Source organism: Heteronotia binoei, unplaced genomic scaffold, assembly GCF_032191835.1.
Source record: "Heteronotia binoei isolate CCM8104 ecotype False Entrance Well unplaced genomic scaffold, APGP_CSIRO_Hbin_v1 ptg001301l, whole genome shotgun sequence".
NCBI classification, from domain to species: domain Eukaryota; kingdom Metazoa; phylum Chordata; class Lepidosauria; order Squamata; family Gekkonidae; genus Heteronotia; species Heteronotia binoei.
The window spans coordinates 236,018-256,153 of record NW_026800229.1 but is presented as its reverse complement, the minus strand read 5'-3'; the positions used below and the strand labels follow the sequence as shown (position 1 = coordinate 256,153).

Here is a 20,136-nt window from a genome sequence, read left to right as displayed (position 1 = left end):
AGAGTGGCAGGCTGTAATCTGGAGAACCGGGTTTAGTTCCGCACTCCTCCCCCACGTGCAGCCAGCTGGGTGGCCTCAGAACTCTCTCAGCCCCACCCACCTCACAGGGGGTCTGTTGTGGGGAGAGGAAGGGAAGGCGATTGTAATTATAAGCCACTCCAAGACTCCTTCAGGTCGTGAAAAGGAGAATATGAATTCTCCTCCTCCTCCTCTCTCCTCCTCCAGGCGCCTTTAAGACCAACGAAGTTTAATTCTGAGTGTGTCACTGTGCATGTGGCGGAACCGGCCCGATTCTGCCTTCAGACCCGGTCCCGTCAGCTCCCTATGGAGTCGCCAACTCCTGGAGGGAGCTATGTCTCCTCCTTCCCCTTGGGCGCGCTGCCACCACCTGCTCAGTCCCGGGGTTCAGATTGAGAGGAACAGGACTCCCAATCCCCCTCTCCAGCTATGAGGCTAGGCCTCAAGGTCCTCTGCCACCCTGCACTTGGGTTTCACAGAGACCTCAGCGCTTCTTTGGGGCACCCCTGGAGGATTGGCACCTTATCCAACTGCATGCCTTCCTCCTTCCCCGGGGCCCCCTTCTCAAAAACAGCGTGGCCTAAAGCGGTTTGGGGATCTATGTGGTACAGAGATTGCCAGTATTTAAAACAGAAAAAAACATTTATTTAAAAGAGAAAAATATAGGAAAAGAAAAACACCAAAACAAAAGCAGTTGCATCTACAAAATTAGCACAGCACAGCCCAGCACAGCAAAGCCCAGCACAGCAAACAGCATAACAAAATAAAGTTGATTATAAACGCATCCGGCTGGCCCTGATCTAAACTTGCCCTGTCTTGTGAAGTACTTACTTAGTCTGCCTGCCTGGAGGCCTCATTTTCCTGAGCAGGCCTCCCCCACTGGCAGGAGCCTCCATTGCTCACCACATGCTCGCTCGAGCGCTGGCTTCCAACTGAGAAACTCTTCCTGCCTAGCACATGGCAAGAACAACAGCACTTCCTGCTTCTCTAGGAGACTTTCCCCCTAGCGTTGTTGGTTTGGCTCTGGAAGGGAGGGGGGGAGTGAGGGGAAGGCTACAAAGCCGGCTGAATGGATTTACTGATCCCTGCCTTTTTGGATGAAGCACCAACACTCTCAGATGGCGTTTCTCCACACGTCCCCCTCCTTAAATTCTGAGCCGGAGGGGTTGCCTCCTACAGAGGTGACCCCGTAGCAGAATCCAAACAAACAAGGAGAAACCCGTTAACCAAAACATTACACAAACATTCAGGTATTTCTCCAATAATACACAAAGTCCAGCACCCTAGGTGCCCATGTCCCTTCTGGCCAACAAGTCGCATTGCTGCATTCAGAAGGAATGTCCCGTCTTTAAGATGTACTCCTCCGTCTCCCAGGACCACCTCTGGAGTTTGGTGCTCTCCCTCCGTTGCTGCTGTTGCTGGGGTGAGGGGTCCATCAAAGGAGGAAATCCCTGGCCCCACATATGGGGTTGGAAACTGCCCAGTTCCCACACAGTTGCTCCTTCTTTATCCCTCATTGGTGGAATGTTCCCTCTGTCCACTCTGTCCTCCCAGAAAACTACCTCTGGGGCTCCAAACAATTGCTGTCCCAGCTTCTTTGTGTCTCCTTCCTTCCTACCTATGTGCAACACCATGGACCTCGCAGAGAATGGCTGTGAGATATTCACCTGCCCCACTTCAACTGCCTTTCCCGTCTTCTCCATAGCCACCCCATAAGTAGCCTCGTCTAGGTCATCCACAATCACATGGGGTCCCTCCCCTTCCACTTTCCATTCACCAGTATGAAGGGGTAGGAAGACCATCACCCTATCCCCTGTCTCAGCTTCTGAGAACTCCACTTTCTGGTCCCTTGCCACCTCACACAGTGGATCCAGCCTAGGGTCACTTTGAACCTCAGACAGGAACATTTCTGGCTCCCCCAGACTTCCTGTCACCTGTTCCTTCAAGCCACCCCTAGTCCCACTGTTTCCAGAACCCTCAGCCAAAGTTTGATCTGGGTTCTCCGCCCCCTCAGTTGGTTTTTCAGTGTCAGCCAACTGAGCTCCTTCCTGCCTGGAACGCTCCACAGCATACTGCTGCCCTTGTGGAAATTGGCACCCCTCTTCCCATTGGGCACACCCTCCTGCAGGGTTTGAGACAGACTGGTCCTCCCCCTCCCTGATTGGTGGTGAGGTGGCTTCCCTAAAGTTGCCTTCCTCCCCCCACCTTCCCCTGAGGGTTTGGCTTGGGTTCTCAGTCCCCTCGGTTGGTTTCTCAGCACTACCAAACTGACCCCCTTCTTGCCTGGAAGGTCCCACAGCTTCCCAGGACTCCTGTCTGCCCTGCTTCAAGACAACCTGTTCTGAGAGCGTCTCGGACGATCCCACTTCCTGATCCACAGCTACTTGGTGAACCGGTTCCAACCTAAGGCCACTCCGGACCCCCTTCTGGAACCGCTCCCGTTCCCCCAAGCCTTCAGCTATGTGCTCCTCTGAGCCCACATTAGCCTTGCTGCTCTCAGAACCTCCTGTGAAATCTCCACTCTCCACCTCGGTCTCTTCAGGATGCACATCCTTTACGCTAGACAGGTTCCCTTCCTCGCTAGGAACATCCACAGCCTCTTGCTGCACTTGGGGAAAGCTACACCCCTCTTCCCCTTGGGAACACCCTACTCCAGGGCTTGAGACAGGCTGGCCCTCCCCCTCCTTGGTGACTGCCCTCTCTTCGTCCTCAGTAACCTGGGCTGTTTCCCCCTCCCTGGTTGGTGGTGAGGTGGCTTCCTTAAAGTTGCCTTCCTCCTCCCACCTTCCCCTGGGGGTTTGGCTGCGGGGTACAGCCTTGATAGGGTACTGGCCAACCACCAAATCCCGGCCCAATAACACTGGAACTGTTTGTTCCTTCATTACCCCACATTCAGAATAGGATTTACCTTCTTGTGGAGCCAAACCCCTGAACTGCTTTCGGGAGTGGTCTGGCCCCAGTTTAAACCTTTTAAATACAGTGGCTTTATAGGCCGCAAAAGTTATCCCCCCATCTTCCATAGGCATGCTGTAATAGATGGCTGAAAGCTCTCCAGTCAGGTTGCTACAGAGGTAAGACATATAGTCCTCCTCTGCAATCCCCCACTGTTTGGCTGCCCTCTCAAAGTTGGAGAGGTACATGGAGGGGTCTTCTCCCTCTTGGTACACTGCAAAGTCCTTGGGGGTGACTTGGATCTCTTTGCTTAGTTCAGCTTCCATACGTAGCACCTCAAGCTCATGGCGACGTTGCTCTTCCTGTTCCCGTCTGCGGATCTCTGCTTCTTCCTGTCTGCGGATCGCATCCCTCTCTGCTTGTCGTTCCTCTCTCTCTCTTTCCTCCCGTCTGCGGACTGCATCCCTCTCTGCTTGTCGTTCCTCTCTCTCTCGTTCCTCCTGTCTGCGGACTGCATCCCTCTCTGCTTGTCGTTCCTCTCTCTCTCGTTCCGCCTCGATACGCATTCTCTCCAGTTCCATCTGTAGCCGCAAGGTTGCGTCTGACTGGGTGGGGGCCACTTTTGCAGGTGCCCCTGCATGCTCATGATACTCCAACAGGAGGAGTTTCATATCTACTACAGTCATGTTGTCACACTCCAGCTTGTGCTTTGCGCACTCTTCCTGGAGTTGTGGCTTTGTCATCTTCAGGATTTCCAGTTTCTTAGCACGCTCCATCCTAACTAGCTAAACTTTCCCTACTCCAGTTGACCCGAAAAGAAAACAAAACCGCTGTTGCTTTCTCTGGGTGCTTGCACGTATCAAAAACCAAAAATGCCTGGCCAATCAAGTTCTCTGTTTGTTCTTATCCCACCGCTGCCGCCAAGTGTGGCGGAACCGGCCCGATTCTGCCTTCAGACCCGGTCCCGTCAGCTCCCTATGGAGTCGCCAACTCCTGGAGGGAGCTATGTCTCCTCCTTCCCCTTGGGCGCGCTGCCACCACCTGCTCAGTCCCGGGGTTCAGATTGAGAGGAACAGGACTCCCAATCCCCCTCTCCAGCTATGAGGCTAGGCCTCAAGGTCCTCTGCCACCCTGCACTTGGGTTTCACAGAGACCTCAGCGCTTCTTTGGGGCACCCCTGGAGGATTGGCACCTTATCCAACTGCATGCCTTCCTCCTTCCCCGGGGCCCCCTTCTCAAAAACAGCGTGGCCTAAAGCGGTTTGGGGATCTATGTGGTACAGAGATTGCCAGTATTTAAAACAGAAAAAAACATTTATTTAAAAGAGAAAAATATAGGAAAAGAAAAACACCAAAACAAAAGCAGTTGCATCTACAAAATTAGCACAGCACAGCCCAGCACAGCAAAGCCCAGCACAGCAAACAGCATAACAAAATAAAGTTGATTATAAACGCATCCGGCTGGCCCTGATCTAAACTTGCCCTGTCTTGTGAAGTACTTACTTAGTCTGCCTGCCTGGAGGCCTCATTTTCCTGAGCAGGCCTCCCCCACTGGCAGGAGCCTCCATTGCTCACCACATGCTCGCTCGAGCGCTGGCTTCCAACTGAGAAACTCTTCCTGCCTAGCACATGGCAAGAACAACAGCACTTCCTGCTTCTCTAGGAGACTTTCCCCCTAGCGTTGTTGGTTTGGCTCTGGAAGGGAGGGGGGGAGTGAGGGGAAGGCTACAAAGCCGGCTGAATGGATTTACTGATCCCTGCCTTTTTGGATGAAGCACCAACACTCTCAGATGGCGTTTCTCCACAGTGCACAAAAGCTTCTACCCAGAATAAAACTTGGTTGGTCTTAAAGGCGCCTGCCTGGGCTCCTACTCTGTTCTCTTGCTCCAGTCCAACACGGCTGCCCACCTAGAAGGCACAGAGCGAGAGAGAGGTTTTGTGAAACGGCTGCATTCTGATCCAGTGGCTCCACATTTAACCACCTCCCCAAGAGGTGCCAGTCAGTGCTCAGCAGCAGAGCCCTCCAAAGCGACTCCAAGACCAGCTTTTCCAGAAAAGCCCCCTCCTCACTCAGCCACAAGTTGGCTGCACCGCAGCATCAAGAGGGAGGGGTTTTTTTGCTAAGGCAAAAGCTGCGCTGCAAGAGAAGGAGGAGGAGACTGCAGATTTATACCCCACCCTTCTCTCTGAATCAGAGACCCAGAGCAGTTTATAATCTCCTTTACCTTCCCCCACAACAGACACTCTGTGAGGTGGGTAGGGCTGAGAGAGCTCTGACAGAAACTGCCCTTTCAAGGAAAACTCCTGCGAGAGCTATGGCTGACCCAAGGCCATGCCAGCAGCTGCAAGTGGAGGAGTGGGGAATCAAACCCGGTTCTCCCAGATAAGAGTCTTTTTACCTAAGAAGAAGAAGACTGCAGATTTATACTCTGCTCTTCTCTTTGAATCTCAGAGTGGCTTACAATCGCCTATATCTTCTCCCCACACAACAGACACCCTGTGAGTAAAGTGGGGCTGAGAGTGCTCTGACAGAAGCTGCCCTTTCAAGGACAGCAACTGCCAGAGCTCTGGCTGACCCAAGGCCATTCCAGCAGCTGCAAGTGGAGGAGTGGGGACTCAGACTCGGTTCTCCCAGATAAGAGTCTGCGCACTTAACCACGACACCAAACTGGCTCTCAGAGCATCTCAGGGTTTTCATGACACTGCCCCAGCAACGCACACCTCTGTCTCCTCCGCAGTTTAACTCAGATAATTTAGCCTCCAAACAGTGGGTGGGGGTTAAGCAAAGTCCCCCACCTGGGTCTGTTCACCCAGCAGCCATCAAATGCAACCACTCTGAGTTTGAAGCAAGGCCTCGGTCTGTGGCTTGCCCACCCCTGGACCACCCTGGAGGGCAGGTGCCCCCATTCCTGAGGTCTGCCCTGGCTGGACCACCCCGGCCCCACTAGTGGGCATCCCTCATGGCACCAGCTCCAAGGAGGTTCGTGCCCTTGTCTTGGAAACTCACCTGGCCCAATCCAGGCCTCTGGTCTCGCCACAGCAGCCTCTGCCCCATGCGGAGGAGGAGCTGCTCTCCCTGCTAAAGAGAGCAGCCTCCCAGGCTCAGAACATCGGGAGAAACACCCACGGCTGGTTCCCGAAAGCCCCGCAGAGTCCCAGCGGCTGGGAGGATCCCAAGCCCTCGATGGGAAGCAGGCAGAACTCCCACCCACCACCCAGATTCGGAAGGCCCCTTCGCCTTGGCTCCCAAGGAGCAGCTGCTGAGCAAGGGACCGCCCAGAGCTGGGGGTTCTCTGGGCTGAAGCTGAAGCTTGCAGGTGAAGGGAGACCCGGAGAGCGAAGCCAGCGGCAGGGTTTATAAGCCGCCTTCCCAGGCCCCAGGAGGGAAGAGGACTGCCTTCTCGTGGGTCCACCCAGGTCAGCACTGGCTGCTCCGGCGGAAGCAGCTCTCCAGGGTCTCAGGCAGAGCGGGGCGGGGGGCTTCCTCCCTCCTCCCCTGTCGCTCAGTTCTCTCCACTGGAGATCCCAGAGTTCTCAAGTCAGGAAGGACCTCCTCCTCCTCCTGGATGGCTTCACGCACGAACTTGATTTTGTGGAATGCCCCTGTGGCCCTTCTCGAATGTATTCCCCAGTTTGATGTGCTGGAATAGTAGCAAACGATTGACTATAATCGATAGGCTATAAACTTGTTAAAACTTAAGAGTATTATTATGCATTTTGGTGATGCAGAGAAAGAATGCTCAGGATTCTGTGTGACTCCTTTCCCCTTCCCATTCCCGGATCCCTCCACTTTTCCAAATTCCAATAAAATATATATGGCAGAAATGCGCGCCGGGAGGAGGAGGACAGAAGGCGCCTTTGGGTGCCCTCGGCCAAGCGGGCTTTCCTCCACCCCCCTCCCCCCGCCTGGAGGCTGGATCGCAGGAGGGCCAGATCCGGCACTTGCCAACTGGCAGCCAGCTGCCTGGCTAGATATTGCTGGGCAGGGCGGGCTGGGGGGCCCCTGTTTCTCCAAGGGGACTCCGGCTCTATCTAGCGAACCCCCAAGCTCTTGCATGTCGCCAGTGGGAGGAACCACGATTCTCCTTTCTGGGCAGCCCCCCCCCCCCGCCGCCCTCTCTTGTCGGGACCCAGCTGCCCTTTGCTCCCCCACCCCACCCCCGCCCGCTGCTTGACTCAGGACCCAGCGAGACATTGCAAAGGCCACACGTGCGCCCCAGAGACTGGGGGGGGGGGGGGGGGTGCCCTAGTTGCTCGTGAGCAGGCAAGCAGCAGGGCCGAGCTTGAACTGGGAATGCGGGAGGAGGGGGAGGGATTTCAGTAGTCGAAAGAGCGCAAGGTCCGTGAGGGGGTGGCGGGGAGGGGGATTGTCACTGTGGAAAGTCCGCACTCTGCACATGCATGGGCGGCATCCCAGTGGAGCAAGTAATGCTCGGGCGCGCGCGCGGGCTCTTTCAGCCACCAAAAAGAGCACAGGGGATGGGGGGGGGGGCAGGAATGCCTCCTCCTTCTCCTGGGGGTCAAATTGGGCTCTGCTGCAGCAGGTTGACTCGTGAGTTGCCGGCGACTTAGCAGCCTCAGGATCGCTCAGGGGCGGCCAAACTGGCACAAGGCAAGAGCCGCAGAGACTCCATGCCAGATGTCCGAGAGCGCAAGAGAGGAAGGAGGGAGGGAAGGAAGGAAAGGAAGGCAAATAGGTGGGGAGAGGGGAAAGAAAGCAACTTTAAATAATGTAAGCTTTCGTGTGCTCTTAAGCAGACTTCATCAGACAAAATGGGAATGGACCCAGCAATTCTTAATATAAGTGGGCAGTGTAGAATCATGGGAATGTCTTTAGCAGATTAAAAGAATCGGTAGACAAAGCGGTAGACAAGTGCATCTTTAAGACCAACTTATTCAGAATGTCAGCTTTCGTGTGCTCTTAAGCAGACTTCATCAGACAAAATGGGAATGGAAGCAGCAATTTTTAATATAAGTGGGCAGTGCAGAATCATGGGAATGTTTTTAGCAGATTAAAAGAATCACAAATAGGGATCTGTGTCTGTTAGTGTTAGGACAAAGCAGGGCTGAGACAACACTGGAGGGTGATACAAAGCAGACTGCTGTTGTAGGTGCAAAGTGCCATAAATCTAGGTAACATTCTGGCTTTGTTAGTTTAGAGAGCATGGTTTCTCAAGATGTTATAACATCCATTATAGTTTGCCATTAGAAAAAAAGGAAGTTTGTTTCAACCCTGCTTTGTTCTAACGTTAACAAGATCCCCATTTGTGATTCTTTTAATCTGCTAAAAACATTCCCCCGATTCCACACTGCCCACTTATATTAAGAACTGCTGCTTCCATTCCCATTTTGTCTGATGAAGTCTGCTTAAGAGCACACGAAAGCTGACATTCTGAATCAAACTTAGTTGGTCTTAAAGGTGCACTTGTCTACCGCTTTGTTCTATGCTTCAGACCAACACGGCTGCCTGCTGGCCTCTATCCTTTGACTCCAGTTTGGTGTAGCGGTTAAGTGTGTGGACTCTTATCTGGGAGAACCGGTTTGATTCCCCACTCCTCCACTTGCACCTGCTGGAATGGCCTTGGGTCAGCCAGAGCTATCACAGAGGTTGTCCTTGAAAGGGCAGCTGCTGTGAGAGCCCTCTCAGCCCCACCCACCTCACAGGGTGTCTGTTGTGGGGGAGGAAGGGAAAGGAGATTGTGAGCCGCTCTGAGACTCTTCGGAGTGGAGGGCCGGATATAAATCCAATATCTTCATCTACCTCACAGGGTGTCTGTTGTGGGGGAGGAAGGGAAAGGAGATTGTGAGCCGCTCTGAGACTCTTCGGAGTGGAGGGCGGGATATAAATCCAATATCTTCATCTACCTCACAGGGTGTCTGTTGTGGGGGAGGAAGGGAAAGGCGATTGTGAGCCGCTCTGAGACTCTTCGGAGTGGAGGGCAGGATATAAATCCAATATCTTCATCTACCTCACAGGGTGTCTGTTGTGGGGAAAGAAGGGAAAGGCGATTGTGAGCCGCTCTGAGACTCTTCGGAGTGGAGGGCGGGATATAAATCCAATATCTTCATCTACCTCACAGGGTGTCTGTTGTGGGGGAGGAAGGGAAAGGCGATTGTGAGCCGCTCTGAGACTCTTCGGAGTGGAGGGCAGGATATAAATCCAATATCTTCATCTACCTCACAGGGTGTCTGTTGTGGGGGAGGAAGGGAAAGGAGATTGTGAGCCGCTCTGAGACTCTTCGGAGTGGAGGGCGGGATATAAATCCAATATCTTCTTCTTCTTCTTCCAGTTCGCCTCACTTGACACTCGTCCTTACTGGCCCATCCTCTACCCCCTCCCCCCAACTTGCCTGCCCACCCCCTGCCCCGCCCTGCCCTTGCTGGAGGATGTGACGTGGGCAGCACCAGGGCAGCCTCGAGGTCTAGTTAGGAGACCCCCCCCACACACACACACACACAAGGGAGTGTTTAATGATCTGTGATAGCCACAAAGGTTTCACCAGGGTTGCTTTTACTGTGTTTTCATCTAATGGGTTTAGATCATGTTTTAGTTATATCATAAGCCGTCTTGTGTTTCACAAGGAAGAATGAGGGTTCCTCTGGAGGGCCAACCACAGGCCTTAGAGCCCCAGGCCTTAAGGACACAAGAGAAGCCCTGTTGGATCAGGCCGCTTCACTACTACACCAAACTGGAGCTCCTTTTGCCCGCCGGCTGCCTGGGAGGCCAGTCTGGGGGGAGAGGGAGGGAAGCTGCTCTCTCTCTCTCTCCCTCTACTGGGCTGGGCAGAATCCCCCCCCCTCTTTCCCTCCTGGCCCCCCTGTGGGCTGCGGCGTCTTGGGCGTCTCTCGGCTCAGCTGGCAGCGGCAGAGTGTTCTAAACTGGACCTGGGGTTTGCCTTCGGGCCAGCTGAGCGGGAGACCCTACACCAAGCGCCACCAGGGATCGTGAGGCCAGCTATTAACCTAGAGTTGTGTGTCGTGGGAGGAGGGGGATGGGTTTTGGGGAGGGGAGCTTTGCATGCGCATAAGCAGGGCCCTTGTTCTGTTCGTGTCTCACTGTGCTGCATCACTGAATAAAGAGCTGAACTCACTACCCCTTGCGCGTCCTCAAGCCTGAACCCAGGACTTTTTAAGGGGGGGGGGGGGGGGCAGGGCAGCAGCCTGGCCCAAAAGCATCCAAAGCGGGGGGGGGGGGGCCCTCCTTGAAAAGTGTGGGGCGGGAGGGGGGCAGGGTTTGGGGCCCCCGCAAGATCACGGGGAGCAGCCAGCGGCAGCACCGCGTGGGGGGGGGCAGGAGACTCTCCGGGCCAAGACCCTCCCCAAGTCTCCCCCCCCCGCCGCAGCCGCCCCCTGGGATGGTTCCTGCTCCCCCCCCCGCGCCCGCTGCTCCTCCGGCTAAGCGTCTCTGCAGTGACCCCGCTTGGCTGCAGCGGGCGGTGTGGAGGCCGGTCGTCCCTAGGTGACAGTCCCCTCCCCGCAAAAGCCCCAGAGGGAAGAGGGCTGGCCGGCTGGGGGGCAGAACCTCCGGAGAATCCTAGGAAGGAGGCAATAAAACCCGCCAGCCAGCCCTGAACTGGGCGCTGCGCAGCGCCGGGACTTCTCTGGTGCTCCTCGCCGGGCAGAAGAAGAGGCTGCCCCCCCCCCGCCGCCCCCGCCCTGAGTTGAGCTGGGGCTGCTCCTTCTTGGGTCACGGGCCGGGCCGGGGGCCGATCGCCTTTTTAATTCCAAAAGTCTGCAAAGATACAGCAAGGGGACAATCCAAAGACGCAGCCCCGTTAGAAAACCCCCGGTTGAGCAAGGAAAGGGAAGGGAGGGTCGCCTGTGGAAGCCCCAGTCCTTTCCCACTCTGAGGTGACGCTGCTTTCACAACGTTTTCCCGGCAGACTGTTGACGGGGTGGTTTGCCCTTGCCTTCCCCAGTCCTCTACGCTCCCCCCCCCCCCCAGCAAGCTAGGGACTCCTTTGACCGACCTCGGAAGGAGGGAAGGCTGAGTCAACCTCGAGCCGGCTACCTGAACCCAGCTTCCTCCGGGGATCGAACTCAGGTCGTGAGCAGAGCTGAGGACTGCAGTTGACCCCTCTGCGCCACGGGGCTCCTAGCGGAGCAACTGACTTTTAAAAGGGCGTGGGGTGGGGGGGGGGGGTACTCAAGCATCCTGCTTTTTAAGCACCAAATTCTGCGAGCAGGAAGCTCATCTGCTGCGACTCTTGTGGGGCTGGGGGGGGGGGGTCGTCTGCCAGGAGTGGGGCAGCGTCCTGGGGACAGCTCGGGATGTTGCGGGGGGGGGGGGCTTTGCCCTTGCTGCGCCAGCCTCTGTCCCTCGCCGGCTGATGCCCAGGAAGCGCCCCGGCTGCTCAGGTGAGGCTCTCGGTCGGGTTCGCGGCTGGCGGCTTTTCCACCTCCCTCTCCTCTGCTCATCTCACCCCCCGGATCCAGCGGCAGGAGCCCTCCTCCTGCAGGAAATGCGAGGCTTCGTTCCTGGACGTTGGGAGGGGAGCTTTTGGGAAGGAAGCGGGGAGGCTGGCGAGGATTTCAGCTTCTGGGCTCTGAAAGTCCCCCTTCTGTCGTGGACGGGCTCTGCGCGGCGGGAGGGGGTCAATGTGGCGGGGGCGGGACCTGCCTGGCATTAATCTGCACGGTGACCTCCTATGGAGGTGCCAGGGGGCTCCCGGCCAGCATCTCTCTCCTTAAGTCAGACCCTGAGCTGTGTGGGCTTTGGCTTTTGAAGAATGCAACCCAAGCGCCTTTGCACTGCTCCTTTTATTTCCCCACCGCCCATAAAATGCACCCCCCTCTTCGCCCCTGCTGGGGCCCAAAGCTGCTTGCAATGGAAACCATCCAATTCCACATCCAGAAGCCATCCCAACGGCTTTCTCAAGGACAGACCGGAGGGGGGGGGCTCTTGCCGTGAAGCAGCAGGGCTCTTGGAAGACCACCGAGTTGGAGAAGCTCTGGATGTGTCGGGAGCAATGCTCCCTCTAAGCTGAGTTGGCGTGAGCTAGCTCATAGATTTCTAACCCCCCAGCTCACACATTTCAGTCTTAGCTCAGGAAAAATAGCCCCAGAGCACACTAAGCGACGCAGGAGCTCTCAACTGTAATGCCAGCAGCTCACAAAGGAGAAGTTTTGCTCGCGAGACTCTGCAGCTGAGAGGGGACCTGGGTCCAGAGTTCAACTGTGCTGGGCTTAGAGGTGCTGCTGGATTCAAACTTTGTTCATTATCAGGGGCAGTTTCAGGTGGGCAGCCATGAGGGGCTGCAATGGAAGAGCCGGGTTCGAGTCCACGAGCACCTTGAAGACCAACAATGTTCCAGGGGAATGAATTGTTTTCATCAGCAGTTTTTACATTTTGCCTTTTTGAGGATACAGCTCAGATTTTGATACATAGAACAAAAGTATGATACCTTCTCAGATTAATTAGAATTTCTCAGAATGTCCATATTTTTTAAAAAAAGAAAAAAAACCGCATACAAACCTAAGAGAAGCCCTGTTGGATCAGGCCAGTGGCCCCTCCAGTCCAACACTCTGTGCCACTCAGTAGCCAAAAAACCCAGGTGCCATCAGGAGGTCCACCAGTGGGGCCAGGACATTAGAAGCCCTCACACTGTGACCCCCCAAGCACCAAGAATACAGAGCATCCCTTCCCCAGACAGAACATAAGAGAAGCCCTGTTGGATCAGGCCAATGACCCATCCAGTCCAACACTCTGTGTCATGTAAGAACATAAGAGAAGCCCTGTTGGATCAGGCCAGTGGCCCCTCCAGTCCAACACTCTGTGTCACTCAGTGGCCAAAAAACCCAGGTGCCATCAGGAGGTCCACCAGTGGGGCCAGGACATTAGAAGCCCTCACACTGTGACCCCCCAAGCACCAAGAATACAGAGCATCCCTTCCCCAGACAGAACATAAGGGAAGCCCTGTTGGATCAGGCCAATGACCCATCCAGTCCAACACTCTGTGTCATGTAAGAACATAAGAGAAGCCCTGTTGGATCAGGCCAGTGGCCCCTCCAGTCCAACACTCTGTGTCACTCAGTGGCCAAAAAACCCAGGTGCCATCAGGAGGTCCACCAGTAGGACCAGGACACTAGAAGCCCTCCCACTGTGCCCCCCCAAGCACCAAGAATACAGAGCATCACTGCCCCAGACAGAACATAAGAGAAGCCATGTTGGATCAGGCCAATGACCCATCCAGTCCACACACAGGGGCCAAAAAACCCAAGTGCCATCAGGAGGTCCACCGGTGGGGCCAGGACACTAGAAGCCCTTCACTGCCCTCCCAAGCACCAAGAATACAGAGCATCACTGCCCCAGACAGAGAGTTCCATCAATACCAAAGCATATCAAATTATGAACAGTTTAAAATAAGGATTTAAAAAATAACATGTGATTCTTTTTTTCTTAAAATATACTCGGCATATTGCTGCTTAGTAGTATTATTAGATAGATGATAGATAGATGTATAACATATATAAATATTTTTAAAGGCTTGTACATTAATAGCGAGTATAATTTCTCCCTCTCACTGTGGCTATTTCAGGAGGTGCCTTTTTTGTACCAAATAACAGAGACTACTCATTGTCGTCATTAACCCTGACCATCAGATGAGCCAGATGCTTTCCCTTTCTGCTGAAATTCTTCAGGGTCTTTGATAGCTTTAAAGTGACACAATTTCAGTGGTGTTAAATATAATCTAATAAACATTTTGCCAGACTACAGTCTTACGTTTAGTGCTTTGGTGGTCTAGATACTGGGTGACCGGACACGGCTGCATTGTTCTTCATTAATATTGCTTTTGCAATCTTTTTGCCAAGCTTTTCTGGTGTTGTGACTACGGACCAGTGTTTACGAAGTAATAATCTGCCCCGTGGTGCAGAGACGTCGAGCTGCAGTCCTGCAGTCTGAGCTCCCTGCTCACGACCTGAGTTCGATCCCAGCGGAAGCTGGTTTCAGGTAGCTGGCTCAGGTTGACTCAGCCTTCCATCCTTCTGAGGTTGGTCAAATGAGTCCCCAGCTTGCTGGGGGGAAAGTGTAGATCAGGGGTGGCCAACGGTAGCTCTCCAAATGTTTTTTGCCTACAACTCCACCAGCCCCAGCCAGCATGGCCAATGGCCGGGGCTGATGGGAGTTGTAGGCAGAAAACATCTGGAGAGCTACAGTTGGCCACCCCGGTGTAGATGACTGGGGAAGGCAAAGGCAAACCACCCTGTAAAAAGGTCTGCCGTGAAAACGTTGTGAAAGCAACGTCACGCCAGAGTCGGAAACAACTGGTGCTTGCACAGGGGACTACCTTGACCTTTTAATTTATATATAATTATACCTTTTGTACCAGGTGGACTCTTTTTAAATAAAGGATTCAAACAGAGTTCATAGAATCACAGAGTTGGAAGGGACCTCCAGGGTCATCTAGTCCAGCCATCTTTCTCCAGGCTGGTTTGGCCAGGGATCCTGGAGGGGGTTTTTGGCCATCTTCTGGGCATGGAGCCTGCAGGGGTCACGGGGGATGTATGTGTGTGTGTGGGGGGGGGGAGATATTTCGGAAGCTCCTGCATTGTGCAGGCGAGTTGGATTAGAAGACCCCAGAGGTCCCTTCGAACTCTATGATTCTGTACTAACCCGCTGCCTCTTTGTTCACAGTTTAGCTACCGCAGCAGGACAAATGAACTGCAGGTGATCGAAAGAGCAGCTTTTCATATCCAGCGCTGCCACCGATGCGCGGAGCCCATTCAGACCTTCAGCCCTGCTGCTGCCCCCCTCTCCTGCCCGCAGCATCCTCCCCCCACCACAGAAAGCACCTGGGTTCCAACTCTGTGTGACAAGCGGCCCCGATGCCTCCCCTGTTTCTTGCAAGAGAATATCCACGATGAGAAAGAAGCCAGAATGCTGGAGGAAAGCACCTTCTCCTCCAACCGCAGCAGCTTCTACCCAGAGTCGTTCATCCTGATGGGCATCCCGGGGATGGAGGAATATCACACCTGGGTGGCCGTCCCCTTCTGCCTGATGTACCTCCTGGCCCTCCTGGGCAACATCTCCCTGCTGTTCCTCATTTCGAGCGAGCGCAGCCTCCGCCAGCCCATGTATCTCTTCCTGGCCATGCTGGCGGTGGCAGACTTGGCCCTGTCCTCCTCCACCGTCCCCAAAACACTCTGCGTCCTTCTCACAGATTCCAAGGAGATCTCCTTCGCTGCCTGCCTCGCCCAGATGTTCTTCACCCACGTCAGCTTCATCGCAGAATCCACCGTCCTGCTGGCCATGGCCTTTGACCGGTACGTGGCCATCTGCAAGCCCCTGCGGTACGCAGCCACCCTCACGCAGGCAGTGATTGCAAAGATTGGCCTGGCTGCTCTGGGGAGGAGTTTGTGTGTGATGCTCCCACCCTCTTCCTCCTCCGGAGACTCCCCTTCTGTGGGCAGAGGGTGATGCCCCACTCCTACTGCGAGCACATGGGCATCGCCCGGATGGCCTGTGCCGACATCGCCATCAACATCTGGTACGGGTTCACCACCACCCTCTTGTCTCCGGTCCTCGACCTTCTGCTCATCTCCGTCTCCTACTCACTTATCCTCCGGGCTGTCTTCCGGCTCCCGTCGAAGGAGACCCGCCTCAAGACCATCAGCACCTGCGGCTCCCACCTCTGCGTCATCCTCCTCTTCTACACGCCGGCCCTCTTCTCCTTCTTTGCGCACCGCTTCGGCCAGGGCATCCCGCAGCACGTTCTCGTCCTCTTGGCCAACGTCTACCAGCTCCTCCCAGCGATGCTCAACCCCATCGTCTACGCGGCCAAGACCAAAGCCATTCGGGAACGGCTGGCGAGAAAGATGTGCTGAGTTCCCACCTCCAACAAGTGGGAGAGAAGAGATTGGCTTTATACCCCACCTTTCATTTCAAGTCTCAAAACAGCTTACAGTCTCCATCCCTGTTTGGTGTAGTGGTTAAGTGCGTGAACTCTTATCTGGGAAAACTGGGTTTGATTCCCCCACTCCTCCACTTGCACCTGCTGGAATGGCCTTAGGTCAGCCAGAGCTCTCTTACCTGGCAGAACCGGGTTTGATTCCCCACTCCTCCACTTGCAGCTGCTGGAATGGCCTTGGGTCAGCCATAGCTCTCTTATCTGGGAGAACCGGGTTTGATTCCCCACTCCTCCACTTGCAGCTGCTGGAATGGCCTTGGGTCAGCCAGAGCTCTCTTATCTGGGAGAACCGGGTTTGATTCCCCTCTCCTGTACGTGCAGCTGCTGGAATTGCCTTGGGTCACCCAGAGCTCTCTTATCTGGGAGAACCGGGTTTGATTCCCCACTCCTCCACTTGCAGCTGCTGGAATGGCCCTGGGTCAGCCATAGCTCTCTTATCTGGGAGAACCGGGTTTGATTCCCCTCTCCTGTACTTGCAGCTGCTGGAATTGCCTTGGGTCAGCCATAGCTCTCTTATCTGGGAGAACCGGGTTTGATTCCCCACTCCTCCACTTGCAGCTGCTGGAATGGCCCTGGGCAGCCAGAGCTCTCTTATCTGGGAGAACCGGGTTTGATTCCCCACTCCTCCACTTGCAGCTGCTGGAATGGCCCTGGGTCAGCCATAGCTCTCTTATCTGGGAGAACCGGGTTTGATTCCCCACTCCTCCACTGGCAGCTGCTGGAATGGCCTTGGGTCAGCCATAGTTATCTTATCTGGGAGAACCGGGTTTGATTCCCCCCTCCTCCACCTGCACCTGCTGGAATGGCCTTGGGTCAGCCAAAGCTCTCTTATCTGGGAGAACCGGGTTTGATTCCCCACTCCTCCACTTGCACCTGCTGGAATGGCCTTAGGTCAGCCATTGTTCTCTTATCTGGGAGAACCGGGTTTGACTCCCCACTCCTCCACTGGCAGCTGCTGGAATGGCCTTGGGTCAGCCATAGTTATCTTATCTGGGAGAACCAGGTTTGATTCCCCCCTCCTCCACCTGCACCTGCTGGAATGGCCTTGGGTCAGCCAAAGCTCTCTTATCTGGGAGAACCGGGTTTGATTCCCCCCTTCTCCACTTGCACCTGCTGGAATGGCCTTAGGTCAGCCATAGTTCTCTCATCTGGGAGAACCGGGTTTGATTCCCCACTCCTCCACTTGCACCTGCTGGAATGGCCTTGGGTCAGCCAGAGCTCTCTCATCTGGGAGAACCAGGTTTGATTCCCCACTCCTCCACTCACAGCTGCTGGAATGGCCTTGGGTCAGCCAGAGCTCTCTTATCTGGGAGAACCGGGTTTGATTCCCCACTCCTCCACTTGCACCTGCTGGAATGGCCTTGGGTCAGCCAAAGCTCTCTTATTTGGGAAAACTGGGTTTGATTCCCCACTCCTCGACTTGCACATGCTGGAATGGCCTTGGGTCAGCCAGAGCTCTCGCATAGTTGTCCTTGAAAGGGCAGCTGCTGTGAGAGCTCTCTCAGCCCCCTCCCACTTCACAGGGTGTCTGTTGTGTGGAGAGGGGGGGAAGGTAGAGGAGATTGTGACTGCTCTGAGACTCTGAGATTCAGAGTATAGGGCGGGATTTAAATCCAATATCTTCTTCATCTTCTTCCTTCCCCTCCCCACAACAGACACCCTGCAAAATAGGTGGAGCTGAGAGTGCTCTGAGAGAACTTGTGACTGACCTAAGGTTACTCCAGCAGTTGTATGTGGAGGAGTGGGGAATCAAACCCAGTTCTCCCAGATTAGAGTCTGTGCACTTAACCATGACACCAACACTGGCTCTCAAGTTATGCTTAAAGAGCCCTGCTGGGTCATTCCTCCACCAGGAATAAACATAAACCTTGTTCTGTTCGTTCAATGCCTTTCCCCTGCAATTGGGGGGCGGGGAGTGGCCACATGGCTCTTCCCATGGGGTGTGGGGTGGTGCCCTTCCCCTCTCTAGCTGTCCTCCCCCTCCACCCACACACAACTTGTAAGTTTCAATCTTAGTCGGACTGTTGCCTCTCTTGGGCTGGAGTCAATAGGCAGCTTCTGTAACAGACGGAGGGAAGCAAAAATCAGGATCACTCTGGATTGGGGGGTGGAGCGGGAGAGCAGAGATTGGGCTGGCTGCGCAGATCCTGTGATTCATCGCCCGATAAAGCGTGCTTGCACACATAAGTTTACATTCTGAATAAAACTTGGTTGATCTAAAAGGTGCTTCTGGATTCCACCTTTGTCCTGGTGCTTCAGACCAACCCAGCTGCTCACCTAGATCAGATCCTGTGGAGATGCTCAGCAACACAGGAGTCAGGGGGCTGTGAGGTGCAGCACAAGAAGAGAAGGAGGCACCGGGGTGGTGAGGCTTATAGGAAGGTTATGAGATGCACACGGGCAGGGATGAAATGTCCCGACTGCAACTCTGTGCTTCTGGGGCTTCAGAGGGCAGGGAGAGAGCAAAGGAGAGTTTGTGGCCTCAGGGCCCCCCACGGAGTGGACAGGGCAAGCTCTGTGGCAAGGGTGATGAGGAGGAGGGATGGACCAGCAGCCCAGTGCCCTTGCACCACTCAGAGGTGTGGCTGCGGCTGAAGCATCAGAGGTCACTGGGGGATGGAGATGCTGAAAAGAGAGTCAGTAGCACCTTAAAGCCCCCAAAATTTGTGGCAGGGCTTGAGCTTTCGTGAGTCGCACACCCAACCACAAGCTTTGTTTGTCTAGGACAAGGGTGTCAAATGTGCGGCCCAGAGGCCAAATCAAGCCCCCAGAGAGCTCCTATCAGGCCCACGAGGAAGTCTTCCTCCTCCCTCTCTCTTGCTTCCCTCAGTCATCAGAGACTGTTAAGTAAAATAGTGCAAGAGTGCTAATCTTTTAAGCATGTTTAATTTAAAGGTTTAAAAAAATTAATTGTGTTTGTCTGTGTTCTTTATAAAGTTTATATCTTTGCTACCTGACAGGACATTTCATGGCACACCTGGCCCCGCCCAGCCCAATGAGGTCGCGTTCATGTCAGATCCAGCCCTCATGACGAATGAGTTCGACACCCCTGCTCTAGGAGGTGTTTCTGGACTCTTGTGGTTGTCTTCTGCTGCGGACAGAACTGGAACTCGCAAGGAAACATTGGGGGTGGAGCCAGGTGATTTTGGGGGTGGAGCTGGGTGACTTTGGGGGCAGAGCCAGGAGCAAGGTTGTGACAATCATAACTGAACTCCAAAGGGCGTTCTGGCCCTCACATTTAAAGGGACCACACACCTTTTAAATGCCTTTCCTCCATTGGAAATAATGAAGGATAGGGGTGCCTTCTTTGGGGGTTCATAGAATTGGACCCCCTGGTCCAATCCTTCTGAAACATGGAAGGTGTTTTGGGGAGAGGCACTGACTGCTATGCTAAGAATTTGATGCCTCTACCTCAAAAAACAGCCCCAACAGAGCCCCAGATACCCACAGATCAATTCTCCATTATGGGACTCTGTCTCCATAGGGGAATAATGGAGTGCCCAGCAGACATTTCCCTCCCCACCCCACTTTCTGATGATCCTGAAGCGGGGGGGGGGGGGCTCCAACCCAGGGGATCTCCTGACCCCACCTGGGGATTGTCCTGGAAACACACAAAAAAGTGGAAAATAACGAACTAGTATTATAAACCCAATAACACAATATGAATGAAAAATTATTTAAATATATTTGACTACAATTCATTCTAAACCGTATATTAGATCAAAAGGCAGACCTCCTCCAGCACTTGGTACTCAGGGGTAGACGGCCACTGCACATGGTGGCTCCATTTAACCCCTCGCTATTAGTCTGCTCCTGTTCCACCAGGCATCCCATTTTAAAGCCATGGCTGCCAAATTACTTCTTATGGCAACGGACCAGCTTCAGTTCTGCAGTTATTTACTGTGTACTAAAGCAGTTTCTGTACCTCTCCCGGATCTACTTAAAATCAATCCTTGTCCAGTCCCCCACTTGCTCCTCTGGGCGCTCCCCACAGCGGGCATCATTTTACAAAGCTGGATCCTGTCCCTTGCCAGGAATTTCCGTGGCTAGAAACCACAACTGCTCGGAAGCAGGCAGGGCAGGTGGTATTGATCCGAAACAGAGAGGCAGAACGCTGAGTTCTTTCTTTTCTTTTTTTAAAAACTGCTTTCCTGCTCAGAAAGGATGTTAAATGTTGCCCATATTTCATGACATGATAAATGAAGGAAATAAACTGCCAAGCAAAGGGTTCGGAAAGGAACCTCTTGGGATATACCCGCCAGAGAATCTTCCAAGGAAAGCAGAAGGTGGTCTGAGAGAGGCCAGGAGATCCCCCCCCC

At 54.2% G+C, this 20,136-nt stretch overlaps 1 protein-coding gene and 1 long non-coding RNA gene across 2 annotated transcripts in view; both read left to right on the top strand.

The window, feature by feature from the left end:
- Window positions 1–20,136, top strand: part of LOC132591008 (uncharacterized) — a 182,221-nt gene that overhangs the window by 52,007 nt on the left and 110,078 nt on the right. The window lies entirely within an intron of this gene.
- Window positions 7,311–15,734, top strand: LOC132590984 (olfactory receptor 52B2-like). The gene is given in 3 exon segments (XM_060263871.1): window positions 7,311–7,334; window positions 14,545–15,256; window positions 15,259–15,734. Coding segments are annotated over 3 exon segments (1,212 nt in total).